The sequence below is a fragment of the Acipenser ruthenus genome, chromosome 10 (genome assembly GCF_902713425.1).
Source record: "Acipenser ruthenus chromosome 10, fAciRut3.2 maternal haplotype, whole genome shotgun sequence".
NCBI lineage: Eukaryota > Metazoa > Chordata > Actinopteri > Acipenseriformes > Acipenseridae > Acipenser > Acipenser ruthenus.
The window spans coordinates 31,550,784-31,564,702 of record NC_081198.1 but is presented as its reverse complement, the minus strand read 5'-3'; the positions used below and the strand labels follow the sequence as shown (position 1 = coordinate 31,564,702).

At 47.1% G+C, this 13,919-nt stretch overlaps 1 protein-coding gene across 1 annotated transcript; it reads right to left on the bottom strand.

Annotated features, from left to right (window-relative positions):
- Positions 1-809: 809 nt before the first annotated feature.
- On the bottom strand, positions 810-13,644 carry LOC117401702 (UDP-glucuronosyltransferase 1-2-like). Its single transcript, XM_034002505.3, has 5 exons — positions 12,645-13,644; positions 11,670-11,801; positions 6,359-6,446; positions 5,327-5,546; positions 810-1,712 (listed from the first exon to the last, which is right to left on the bottom strand). Exons 1-5 carry the CDS (start codon positions 13,497-13,499, stop codon positions 1,430-1,432), a joined length of 1,578 nt encoding a protein of 525 aa, XP_033858396.2. The 5' UTR covers positions 13,500-13,644; the 3' UTR covers positions 810-1,429.
- Between the last annotated feature and the right edge of the window lie 275 nt (positions 13,645-13,919).

The window sequence follows — 13,919 nt, the reverse complement described above, 5'->3', positions numbered from 1 at the left end:
CCTGACTGTTTTTGAAACCAGCCTTAGATGACATTGCTTTCTGATAGTTCAAGTTTTGGATGATGAGTACTGACACCTATTTATTGTACAGCTATAGCCAACAGTTTTGCATCACCTAGAATTTTAGGATTGAGACATAATTAAAAAAAATATATATACACTATATATATATATATATATATATATATATATATATATATATATATATGAAGACAATTTAGATGTTTTATTTAACATCTAAAGAAACATCTTCAAAGAAACTATAAAATGATATTACAAACGTCTACCGGAAACCATAATAGTAGTACAGTATTTCATGTTAGATTTTGAAATGTCACCCAGGGCTGCGTTGTCCTCCGACGCTGTAGCTCTGGGTGGCTGCATGGTAAGTCTGCAGCGTGTAAAGAAGCGGGCGGCTGACAGCACTGATGCGTGTGTTGGTCTTCGCTCCTCCCGAGTCAGCGCAGGGGTGGAAGCGGTGGGCTGAACCTAAAAATAATTGGACATTACTAAATTGGGCAGAAAACAATAAAAATAATTAGTGACCACTAAATTAAAAAAAACAAAACACAGACACACAAAAATATCTGTTCTTGGTAGCAGCTCGAGTTTCTCCACCACTGTGCTAGCAATGAAAGGTAAACAGCATTGATGGAATTGAGGCCCATTTGCACATTGAGACAATAACATTATAAAATGATGCTTTGGGATTAAAACCAGCAACTCCAGGGCTGTGATTAAGATGAGATCTGTCACAAAGACGGCCAGAGTGGGTGGCGTCAGACCAGAAAGGAATACACAGACAGTGGTTGTGATGAGCTGAGTGCAATGGCTGCACTCAGCGTTTATTAACAAAATAAAAGGTTTCAAACAGCACAAAAACAGGACACGGCACTATAGCCAAAATAAACAGACAGACAAAACGGACTAAACACTAAATAGACGGTGCAGGACAGACGAACAAACGCGGTGAGTACAAACAAAACACTTACTATATTTACGCTCTTAATGATTTACTCCTCTCTCACCCGTTCTCCACTCTCTGAACACCTAACCCTGAGTGAAAGAAACGTGCATCTATATATACTGTTGTGCTGGGATTCAATTACTAATTAATTATTCACTTGAATCCCAGCACGTGAATTAATTCTGTGCAACCCCGTGCTCACATATTACATTTAACCAGCACGTGAAGTGATTTGTGCTCTCCTCGTGCCTAAATACAAATCTACACTTTTTAAATACACGTGAAACACAGACCCGTTTATATCCCGTGTACCAATCTATACACCAACATTAACACACGCACGCAACACACAACACACAAATGCACACAGGGGCGGGGCGCATTGCCACAGATCTTTACACCCTGAACACCTTTAGGGGTGTGATTATCTCATGTTAATCAACCCCTGTCCCTTGTTATTACTTAGTCAGACTTCCTCTTCTTCTCGGATCTTCTGCAGCATTTTCTAAAGCAAAATACGCAACTTTTAACCGTAACTAAGGTAACAGCAATCACTATGACAACCAAAAGGCAGATCACGTCCAGGCAGTGGTACTGGATCCAGTTGAGGTCATGAGCCGCCGGTCTCAGATGCTCCGCCCCCTTGTGTCTCATCACAAACTCTGTCCAATGAACTGCCAGGTCGATGGGTTCTATGGGGCGGTCCTTGTGCACTGTAGACAGTCTCATCGTGTTCTCTTTGTAGCTACAAGAGGAGAAAAATTATCAACGCGGTCAGTCTTGACTTGGCCCTCATGTACTGTACCATGGTTAACCATCAGACCATGGATATTTCACACAGAATCAGTGGGATTTTTTCAAACCAGTCATGAACCTTCATTGTTTATGGTATTTCATATATTTCATCAAAAAAAAGCAAAAAGGGGGCCATATGTTTTTTTTAAATTATTATTAATCTCTATATTCCATGAATGACTTGGAGAAATCAATAAAATTAATGTATTCATGAAAGCAAATACTTTTATTCCGTAACACATGGAAATCTCACAAGGTGACAAAAACGGTAAAAAATGGGAGTACTTTATCTATGTAGATTGATATATACATACAAATAAATAAATAAATAAATGACAAACTGTGGCAAAGTGCCCCGCCCCTGTGTGCATTTGTGTGTTCTGTGTTGTATATATGCGTGCGTATGTTAATGTTGGTGTATAGATTGGTACACGGGATATAAACGGGTCTGTGTTTCACGTGTATTTAAAAAGTGTAGATTTGTATTTAGGCACGAGGAGGGCACAAATCACTTCACGTGCTGGTTAAATGTAATATGTGAGCACGGGGTTGCACAGAATTAATTCACGTGCTGGGATTCAAGTGAATAATTAATTAGTAATTGAATCCCAGCACAACAGTATAAATAGGCACATTTTTAGTCACTCGTGGTTAGGTGTTCGGTGAGTGGGGAACGGGAGAGAGAGAAGGAGTAAAGGAAATATAAAAGAACGTAAATATTAGTGTTATCTGCTCACCGTGTTTTGTTCGTCTGTCTGTGCACTGTCTAGTCCGTTTTGTTCGTCTGTTTATTTTGGCGTGTAGTGCCGTGTCCCGTGTTTTTGTCTGTTCAAACCTTTTATTTTCTGTTCTGTTTATTAAATGCTGAGCGCGATCACGCGCCCAGCTTATACCAAACCCCAAGTCTCTCTGTATTCCTTCCTGCTTCTGGTCTGACGCCACCCACTCCGGCCGTCTTTGTGACACGTGGTGTCCTGCGTGGGATCGACAGCGCCTCCAGGACTCAGGCCAGAGCAGGAACCGCAGTTTTGGATTTAAAAAAATATATAAATAAAAAAAAAAAATGGCAGAAGACGCCATCAAAGTGCGGGACTGGATGCTGGAAAATGCTGGGCTGGAGGCCCAGTCTATACCAGTAGTCGTCCAGTTCCTGCAGTTTATGGATAGGGAACGATGGGAGGCTTATACAAGGGAACAGACCGTAAGCACCTGGGAGGAAGGTGTGGGGTTGGTCCTCAGCTACCTGGAGGCAATCATAAACGGAACAGCAGCCCAGGTAGCAGGACCACCAGCAGAGGAGTACCTGCTGTCCCCATCTCCACCAGCAGAGGGTGAGTACCTGCTGTCCCCATCTCCACCAGCAGAGGGTGAATGCCTGCTGATTTTGCCTCCACAGCCCAAGCGGGAGGCAGAGACAGATAAAGAGGTGAAGGACAGGGAGGAGGAGTGCCGCCTAAGGGCCAGGCATCCACGGCGATGTAACAAGCCATCGCCGGGGTGCCTCCTCTGCGACCAGGATCACCTGTTCGCCCACTGTCCCTTCCGCAGTTATGGGGAGGAGCCTGAGCGTCCACAGCTCGAGCGGGAGGAGCCTGAGCGTCCACAGCCCAAATGGGAGGAGCCTGAGCGTCCACAGCCCAAATGGGAGGAGCCTGAGCGTCCACAGCCCAAATGGGAGGAGCCTGAGCGTCCACAGCCCAAACGGGAGGAGCCTGAGCGTCCACAGCCCAAGCGGAAGGAGCCTGAACGTCCTACGCCTGAGTGGAAGGAGCCCGAACATCCTACGCCTGAGTGGGAGGAGCCCGAACATCCTACGCCTGAGTGGGAGGAGCCCGAACGTCCTACGTCTGAGTGGGAGGAGCGCGAACGTCCTACGCCTGAGTGGGAGGAGCCCGAACGTCCTATGCCTGAGTGGGGGGAGCCCGAACGTCCACAGCCCAAGAGGGGGGAGTCGGTGCGTCCGCAGCCCAAAAGGGAGGAGTCGGTGCGTCCACAGCCCAAAAGGGAGGAGTCGGTGCGTCCACAGCCCAAAGGGAGGCAAGTCGGGGCTTCCACAGCTCTGGGACCCAAGCCACCAGCAGAGGGAAAATGCCTGCTGGTTCAGCCCCAAGAGCCGGAAGGGGAGGAGTTACAGGCCCAACCCCCTGAAAATTTTTGGGGGGGAGAGGGGCAGGAGGCTGGTGTCCCCCAGCAGCCTCTATTCATGCTGCTGAAGGCAGCACGGCGCGCACCAGCCCAGCCGCCAGGAGCAGAGGAGCTGCCTCCGCCACCTCCACCGCTTCCTCCACTAGGAGCAGAGGAGCTGGAGCTGCCTCTGCCTCCACCACCGCCAGGAGCAGAGGAGCTGGAGCTGCCTCTGCTTCCGCCACCACCAGGAGCAGAGGAGCTGGAGCTGCCTCTGCTTCCGCCACCACCCGGAGCAGAGGAGCAGGAGCTGCCTCTGCTGCCCGTACCTCCACAGGGAGTACGGTGGCCAGAGCCCCAGAAAGGGGAGCTGCCGGCCACGGAGAAGGGGGACGAGGTCTGGAGACCACTTTCCCCAGCAGCAGTTTCGCTGCAGGAGTTCTTGTGGCCGGAGCCCCACAGGAGGGAGCTGCCGGCTACGAAGAAGGGGGTCGGGGGACCACCTGCCCCCGCAGCTTTTTCGCTGCAAGACGGGACCAGCATGCTGTCAGCCGTGCCACTACCGGCAGGGGAGCTGACAGCATTTCCAGCCATGGGCCCACGGAAGCCTCCCTTCCCAGCCCGAGACTTTGTCCTGGACTGCTGGGTTTTTAAGGGGGGAGGTGGCCGTTGAGGCCATGTGTGCTGCGCACAAGGGGGGGTATATGTGGCAAAGTGCCCCGCCCCTGTGTGCATTTGTGTGTTCTGTGTTGTATATATGCGTGCGTATGTTAATGTTGGTGTATAGATTGGTACACGGGATATAAACGGGTCTGTGTTTCACGTGTATTTAAAAAGTGTAGATTTGTATTTAGGCACGAGGAGGGCACAAATCACTTCACGTGCTGGTTAAATGTAATATGTGAGCACGGGGTTGCACAGAATTAATTCACGTGCTGGGATTCAAGTGAATAATTAATTAGTAATTGAATCCCAGCACAACAGTATAAATAGGCACATTTTTAGTCACTCGTGGTTAGGTGTTCGGTGAGTGGGGAACGGGAGAGAGAGAAGGAGTAAAGGAAATATAAAAGAACGTAAATATTAGTGTTATCTGCTCACCGTGTTTTGTTCGTCTGTCTGTGCACTGTCTAGTCCGTTTTGTTCGTCTGTTTATTTTGGCGTGTAGTGCCGTGTCCCGTGTTTTTGTCTGTTCAAACCTTTTATTTTCTGTTCTGTTTATTAAATGCTGAGCGCGATCACGCGCCCAGCTTATACCAAACCCCAAGTCTCTCTGTATTCCTTCCTGCTTCTGGTCTGACGCCACCCACTCCGGCCGTCTTTGTGACACAAACATTTTGAGTAGAAGTCTTTCTCAGTGTTTTCAAGACTTCTATTTTGTCATTGCATGTAGTACTTTAGTGCTTCTTTTTTAGCACTGGTTTTCCAAAGGTGTCTTACCTCTTGTCGTTGATGACAGTGTTAAGTGCGTCTAGCAGGCTCTGTGATGTCATGTCGTGGATGTTGAGGACCACACCCACTCCCCGGGACGCTACGCGCTGCACATTATCAGCCTGGTCTCCAAACAGAGGCAGCATCACCATGGGAACGCTGTTGCAAATTCCTTCGTAGATTCCGTGTGTCCCACCGTGTGTCATGAAGACACGAGCCTTGGGGTGTGCTGGAGACGGGGGAGCACAAGGAGGGGTGTGAGGATACCAGAGAGAAGGGTCGGGGCTAAAATTTTCAACTTCTTTCTTTGTTGTCATTAAGTGGGGTTGAGGCACCAAGGTTAAACCACTTTTATTAAAAGTTTGCTTCTAATGTTGAATGATGGTCATATTTGACTTGTGCATTTTGCAATAGTAATATTAACCACAACTGAAGCGGTCTTGAAATGGGCAGCAACTTTCTAGAAAGGCAGAGGTGTAAATTCCCTTACACGTTTAGAGTGGTCAGTTATTTCACCCCTGATTTCCTTCCCAATTTAGAATGTCCAATGATGTTCCTTTGCCGTAGCAATTCCCCACACAGCTCAGGAGAACTGAAGGTTCCTGATCCCACAACCAAGCCTGTTTCCTTTTTTACACCCAGGAGCGGATGTCAGCGAGCTACCGACCTCTAGAGAGCAAGGGCCAGCCCTGCAGGTGTCCGCTCTGAGCTCACTAGGCGCCTGGCTGGTAGGGTTTGCTGTAGCGTGATGAGGAGAAACCCATATGGAAAAAATCTATATGTTTCATATAAGATTTTGACTGACTATTATAAAACATTGCAAGGATATGTAAGGACACATATATGGTAAACATCTGCATATAAGATACTTATGATATTCTGTATGTCTGCCCATTTAACTTTTTACGTTTTGCTGAATAGATTTCAGTACTGGAGTTAATAGAGTACACAGAGCTAGCAAAATAATTCCAGTAAATCTTCCCTGATCTGCATCTCTTTCAGCGCTGTGTTACAGAGTGGGAAGGCTGACAGGACACTTACCCAGAAGATCATTCTGTGGCATCCACTTCATGAGTTTGATGTTTGCAGAGAGGTTTTCAGGTGTGGGTCCAGTGAAGCGCCATATAACCTGCAGGAACAAACAGACAGGCAGGCAAGCACCCCGATTACAGGTTGAAAATCCGGTCCCTCTTTACTGCCCCCTGAAGAGAAGTGCTAACCAAGCTCCTGACCCCGTTGATTGGGCTGCACCTTGGAGTGTGCAGATCAGAGGGGTCCATGAGTAAAAAGAAAAAAACAGCGACCCCTTCGGTCCCTACGTTCATAACTGTATCAGACACCAGCGCAACTTGTGAAACCATAGAGTGCACCCAAACTGATTTAAAAAATGACATTGAAACATTGCCATTGAAGTGTTTGTTCCCAAAATTAGATTAAAACTCATTATAAATTAACTTTGTTGTGCAGGAGAGAGTTTTCTTAACTTTGTCTGACAGTTTTGCCGGAGGTCGAAACAAAAGGCTCTGAACTCTGACCCAGGGAAATATGAAGGGCTAAGCTGGGGCGACCCAGAGCATTGCTGCTGTTGGGTTATCATCTTCTTTTGATTTTCATTTGAACGTCGCCCCCAATACCCTTTTTAGTTAATACATATAGAAAATATCTCCCCACCAGTTCCGGGCATCGTAACAAAATCTTTGTTAATCACCTTAATTGTGACACTGGAGAGATTGCTGTCGAAAGTTTATTTTAGTATTTCAAAATCTAGCACTATTGCATGTTTAATAGTTGTGGATCATGTTACAGAGGATTAACAATGTATTAATGTACAATTGTCCCGTAGCATAGCAATGTGTAATAAAGACTGATGAAAGCAAGCATAGGTAAGCATTGTAAAGAACAGCAGGGATGGGTCTGACATAAGGCTTGGCATTAGTTTTTTTAAGCCCATCGTGGGGATCTTGCAAATACATTGGCACAATCCATGTGACAATCGTATAATCAACTCGTTTTTGCACACAGATTTATTTTTAGTTGCAGTTTACAGCCTAGCAAGAGGGACCAGTCTTTTTTTTCTCTCTGGTAATTTGTAACAATGGTAAATGTTCTGATGTCATCCTAAGCCCCTTTCACACTGGCAGGCTCTACCCAGGTCAGAACCTACCCAGGTCAGGACCTGGTGCCATGCAGGTCGGGTACGTGATTTCACACTGCTTTTGACTCAAACACACAATGCGCGTATCAATGCCCCCGGAAGCAGCTTGTTACTGATGCTTCCATCCAATGTTGATTAAAGCAAATGTTTCTACATCTCATGCTGTGTCTCAATCAACAAAAATATGGCTAAACAGAATAAACAGAAATGTTCCTTGCGGAAGTGAAACCTTCACGCAGGCGTGGCTGTTTGTTAGTGTGTTGGCTCAGGAACGGCTGTCATGCATTTTGTCTCGCTCACCCCGGGTCAAAGTGTGTTGATCCACATCCTGAGGTGGGTATTCATTTACATTTTGTTTAAATGTACAGTGCAATGCATTGTACTAATGATATTTGTTGGATACTGAATACAAAGGACAATTTTAGACAGGTATTTTGTTATGAATATACATTTTTTAAGCAGCAGTAGCATACATATGGTTAGTTATTGAACCACTTTTTAATTTACATTGTGTAACTGTGGCAGATAGATGTTTTTGAACTATGTAGATAAGAGCCTAAGGCAGAGGTAACAGTTGCTCAAGCAGTTTCTAGATGTGTAGGCAGTGCATTATTTTGTTTGAACTATTTCAACACTGCAGACTTGTATACAGATGTAGGAAAAATAACTACAGTATTCAAAACAACATAGCAGTAAACTGATCTCATTTACTAATGTGTATATCTATGGGGTTTTTTTTTTCTATATGGAAACTGGTTATTTCATTATCCTAGGGTTGAGTAACTCGTTTTTGGCAGTATTAGTGGACATTTACTGCAGTATGATTCATGTTCTGAAAACTGATCATTAGTATGGATGTGATATATGATAGCTTTACCCAAAGCTTATTAATGTTCTGCAGAGCTGTGGCAATGTGCCCTGCCCTTGTGTGTGTTTCTGTGTTGTATGTTGCGTGTTGTGTGTAAATGTTGGTGTATTGTAGTTGGTACACAGGATATAAATGGGTGTGTGCAGCACGAGGATTTAAATTGTATAATTATATTTAGGCACGGGATTGCACATCACTGCACATGCATTTAAAGTATAATATGTGAGCACGGGGTTGCACGTAATGAATTCACGTGCTGGGATTCAAGTGAATAATTAATTAGTAATTGAATCCCAGCACAACAGTATATATAGAGACACGTAGCTCTCACTCGGGGTTGGGTGTTCGGTGAGTGGAGAACGGGATTGGAGACGGAGGTAAAGTTAAAGTTAAAAAGAATAGATAAAGTATCTGCTCACTGTGTTTGTCTGTCTAGTCCGTTTTGTTTGTCTTTTTTGTTTTGGCTCAAGTGCCGTGTCCTGTGTTTTTGTGTTCTCTTGTTTATTAAATGCTGAGCACAACCAAGTGCTCAGCTTCACCAACCTCGCTGTCTCTGTCTGTCTGTTTCTTCCGGGTCTGACGTGTCACCACTCAGCCAGCCTTGTGACATATGGTGTCAGTAGTGGGATAACAGCGCCCCCCAGACTTTGAAAAAAAAAATGACAATGGCAGAAGACGCCAGGAAGATCCTGTGGCTGATAGACAGGGAGCGATGGGAGGCCTATGGGAGGGAACACACCCTAAGCACCTGGGAGGAAGGTGTGGAGTTGGTCCTCAGCTACCTGGAGGCAGCTATAAGTGGAACAGCAGCCCAGGTAGCAGGGTCTCCAGCAGGAGGATTCATGGCCAGCTGCACCTTCCTAGAGATGGGGGAGGAGCTCGAACGTCCTACGTCTGAGTGGGAGGAGCCCGAACGTCCTACGCCTGAGTGGGAGGAGCCCGAACGTCCTATGCCTGAGCGGGGGGAGTTGGTGCGTCCACAGCCCAAAAGGGAGGAGTCGGTGCGTCCACAGCCCAAAGAGAGGGAAGTCGGGGCTTCCATAGCCCTAGGACCCAAGCTGCCAGCAGAGGGAGAATGCCTGCTGGTCCCACCTCCACCAGAAGAGGTAGAATGCCTGCTGTCCCCATGTCCACCAGCAGAGGGAGAATGCCTGCTGTCCCCATCTCCACCAGCAGAGGGAAAATGCCTGCTGTCCCCATCTCCACCAGCAGAGGAAGAATGCCTGCTGGTTTCCCCTTCTGAGGCAGAGCCGCACCAGTGCCCTGCAAGAAAGGCAGAGCCGCACCAGTCCCCTGCAAGAGAGGCAGAGCAGCACCAGTCCCCTGCAAAAGGGGGAGACTACACGCTGCTCCCACCTCCGTCGCCAGGAGACTACACGCTGCTCCCACCTTCGTCGCCAGGAGACTACACGCTGCTCCCACCTTCACTGGCAGGAGCAGAGCAGCAGGAGCTGCCTCTGCCTCCGCCACCTCCACCGGCAGGAGCAGAGCAGCAGGAGCTGCCTCTGCCTTCACCGGCAGGAGCAGAGCAGCCGGAGCTGCCTCTGCCTCCGCCACCTCCACCGCTTCCACCACTAGGAGCAGAGCAGCAGGAGCTGCCTCTGCCTCCACCACCTCCAGGAGCAGAGGAGCAGGAGCTTCCTCTGCCTCCGCCTCCACCAGGAGCAGAGGAGCAGGAGCTGCCTCTGCCTCCACCACTGCCAGGAGCAGAGGAGCAGGAGCTGCCTCTGCCTCCGCCACTGCCAGGAGCAGAACAGCAGGAGCTGTCTCTGCTTCCCGCACCTCCACCGCAGGGAGTACGGTGGCCAGAACCCCACCAAGGGGGAGCTGCCAGCCACGAAGAAGGGGGAGGAGGTCTGGAGACCACCAACCCCAGCAGCAGTTTCGCTGCCGGAGCTCATGGGGGAGGTCAGGAGACCTGCTCCCACTGCTGCACTTTCGCTGCAGGAAGTACTGTGGCCGGAGCCCCACCATGGGGAGCTGCCGGTTACGAAGAAGGGGGAGGTCGGGGGACCACCTGCCCCTGCAGCTTTTCCGCTGCCAGGACTGCCCCAGCTGAAGGAGTCAGCCTGGGAGCTGTCAGCAGTTACGCTGACAGCCCTGCCAGTAGCAGCAGCCTGGCTACTGGCAGCATTGCCGCCTGTGAACCCCTTGAAGTCCCTGTTTTTGGCTCGGGACTTTAAGCAAGACTTTTGGGATTTTAAGGGGGGAGGTAGCTGTTGAGGCCATGTGTGCTGCGCACAAGGGGGGGTATATGTGGCAATGTGCCCTGCCCTTGTGTGCGTTTCTGTGTTGTATGTTGCGTGTTGTGTGTAAATGTTGGTGTATTGTAGTTGGTACACGGGATATAAATGGGTGTGTGCAGCACGAGGATTTAAATTGTATAATTATATTTAGGCATGGGATTGCACATCACTGCATGTGCATTTAAAGTATAATATGTGAGCACGGGGTTGCACGTAATGAATTCACACGCTGGGATTCAAGTGAATAATTAATTAGTAATTGAATCCCAGCACAACAGTATATATAGAGACACGTAGCACTCACTCGGGGTTGGGTGTTCGGTGAGTGGAGAACGGGATTGGAGACGAAGGTAAAGTTAAAGTTAAAAAGAATAGATAAAGTTTCTGCTCATCGTGTTTGTCTGTCTAGTCCGTTTTGTTTGTCTTTTTTGTTTTGGCTCAAGTGCCGTGTCCTGTGTTTTTGTGTTCTCTTGTTTTGTTTATTAAATGCTGAGCACAACCAAGTGCTCAGCTTCACCAACCTCGCTGTCTCTGTCTGTCTGTTTCTTCCGGGTCTGACGTGTCACCACTCAGCCAGCCCTGTTACAAGAGCCCACACCCAATCGTTTTTAAATTAAGTCTTGTCACTCAACACTCATAAAGTCTGTAGGCACCTTTAAGTTAATCAGGGAGTTTCCTGTTTTTTTTTTTTTTTTTGTTTGTTTGTTTTTTTTTAAACTCTCAATACATTATTTTGTTGTAACTGGAATGTTGAGCAAAAGTTCATATACAATTTTGCACAGTGAATAATCTTAAGCATGACACACCAAATATGTTTTGTTCTTCATTTAACATGGTTTAATAAGGTATTCTAGGTAATATAATTCATTGTCAGAGCTTATTAACCTGAACTTGTTGCCTTGGCTCCACTCCCCTCTAATATTGGTTCTGAAGACCAGTGAGGTTGGGTAAACATTAACAAACATAGCAAACCAGGTAAATTATGGTAAATGCATAGTATAACAATGGGAAAAGCATGGCACTAGTGCAAAAAATACAGTGATAATCCTTTACAAGGGACAGTTGAACATTGAACTTTCCTACCTTCTGTGGGATCTTGCCCAGGGCCTCTGCAAACTGTTTGACCTTCTCCAGCGGCATCTCTGAAATCAGGGAACCCAGGGTGAAGACCACAAAGCCGTGCTCTCCGGAGCTGTTCACAAACTCCTCCAGCTCCTGTGGACCGGAACACAACCCAGATTAGTGATGCAATGTTTCCATTTGCCACTGGGACCAAGCTGATCTAAAATCTAAAAAATACTAAACAGACTAGAATACAAGTAAGAGTCCTGTTGAGTTTTGTGGAGCAGTAAACAATTCACAGTGTTGAGCTTGAGACAGGGAAGCACATTAGATAAGCCTTGTTACAGCTCTCTTAGCATAACAATTGCCTTACACAGGGCTCCTTGCTTCTACCTGTTTACTGCACATGCTAAAGAATGTGGATAGTTAGAAATGTATGAAATTATAAATGCATGCCCTAACAGTACCAATAGGGTGTAAGAAGACCATTCTTCAAAGACTTTCATTGATTCCTAAATCATTTGTACCAATGTTCAGCCCTGCAAAATGGCTTTATCTTTTCGTTCATTAAAAAATAGAAGTCATTAAACAATACCCTCAATAGTTTGTGATAAAGATTGTTCATACCAAGTTTCAGACAGACAGACAGACGGAGCGCTTCCATTTACCCCCAGATTCCGATACTATCAATAACCTATGCTAGAGAATGTCCTTAGCAAGTTAATAAAAATTGGACAAGTGCTTTATAATATATATAACAAAAGTGTGGCATTTAAACAGGCAGTCAGACAGACATACACCTATATTCTGATACTATCAATAACTTGTGCTAAATGATTTTTTTTTCATCACAATTAGCCAAGTGGTTCATTAGATAGCCGCATTACTCTGAAGAGTGGCACACCCTTCTATGTGATTTGCACATTACTAAATACAATGCCAAATAGGACGGCTGTTGGATGGCTGTTGGTCTCCACTGGCACCGCAAAGACTCACCACAGGTAAGCCCTTCTTGACTCCACAGTTGATGCCGCCGATGAGGACCATGTTGGGCATCAGCGGCCTGGGGTACTCAAAGGTGAAGTCATATCTCAGCAGCCAAACTGCGCCGTGGCTCATGAGCTCTTGGAAGGAGATGTCTCTCTGCAGGTAGCGGCTGGCCAACTCGTCGAAGCTGGAGTAGATTATTCTGCAGAGCATCGGCTGCAACAAGGCTGAGAGGAGGTTCTGCACCCTCTGGGGAAACGTCATGTGGTCCGTGTTATCGGTGAAGTCCCTGGGGACAAACGATGGGGGTGAGGGGCACTGAGCTGCCATTTTGTCCATCCCGCATGGCACCCCTCGCAGGAAGAACACAGCCGGGACAGCCAGCTTCTCTGCGATGATCACCCCGCAAGGCAGGAAGGGGTCCGTCAGTAAGGCATCAAACTCCTCCCGCTCCAGCTGCGCCATCAGCTTTGCGTTATACAGGAGACTCTCGCAGCCCCTGGCCTGGAAGACCTGGAACATTTGAATCCTCTCCATGTTAATCAGGAGCCCTTCCTGGTGTGATCCATTGTGAAAGACGCTGTCCCTCAGCATTCCGATATTGCCCGCTACCTCTTCCTTGCTGTATGGCACTGCAAACATCACAGTCTTGTACAAATCTGAGCCCTTGATCAGAATGCTGGCTTCTGGCACGAGGACCACCACCTCGTGCCCCCTCTGGCCCAATTCCTCTGCTAGGATCTTCATGCTGAGCCAGTGACTGCCATCCGCGGGCACTACTAGAAGCTTGCCTCCTTCGGCAGACCACAGCACAGCGAGTAACAGCAGCAACCCCCGTGCTGGATAGCAGACTGCTCGCCCCATGCTGCAGGGGAATGTGCTGAAGGATTTGAAAACTCTTGGAGCATGAAAGCACAGGAAAGCACAGGAGTGCGAGTACTGCCTTTTCCACCACTGCTTGTCTGATATATGTATGTGTGTAACTGAGTGAGACGGTTATCTTACCAGAGTACAAAGGCTGCACACTGCAATAAAGGGGTAACCTTTTACCAAGATTAAAGGTAATTGGGTAAAAAGGCCTCATGATGATTGACGAAATTACTGGGTTAGAGGGGAAGGCCTCGTGGATGATTTGTTTCAAAGAAAGTTTTGCAGTTTAGATCAAGTAGAGTGCAAACATATTTTAACCAGGAACTGAGACTTAAGTACTTTTGGTGTTTTTTTTTTCTTTAAATAACAGAAATTTAGAAAAAGTGACAAAGTCCAGCATAAAAGATTAATTCT

Coding starts and splice junctions, on each gene's coding strand:
- LOC117401702 (XM_034002505.3), bottom strand. CDS start 13,499: ATGGGGCGAGCAGTCTGCTATCCAGCACGGGGGTTGCTGCTGTTACTC. Junction 6,447..11,669: donor TGGGCAAGATCCCACAGAAG/GTAGGAAAGTTC, acceptor TTGTTCCTGCAG/GTTATATGGCGCTTCACTGG. Junction 5,547..6,358: donor GCCACAGAATGATCTTCTGG/GTAAGTGTCCTG, acceptor CCCCGTCTCCAG/CACACCCCAAGGCTCGTGTC.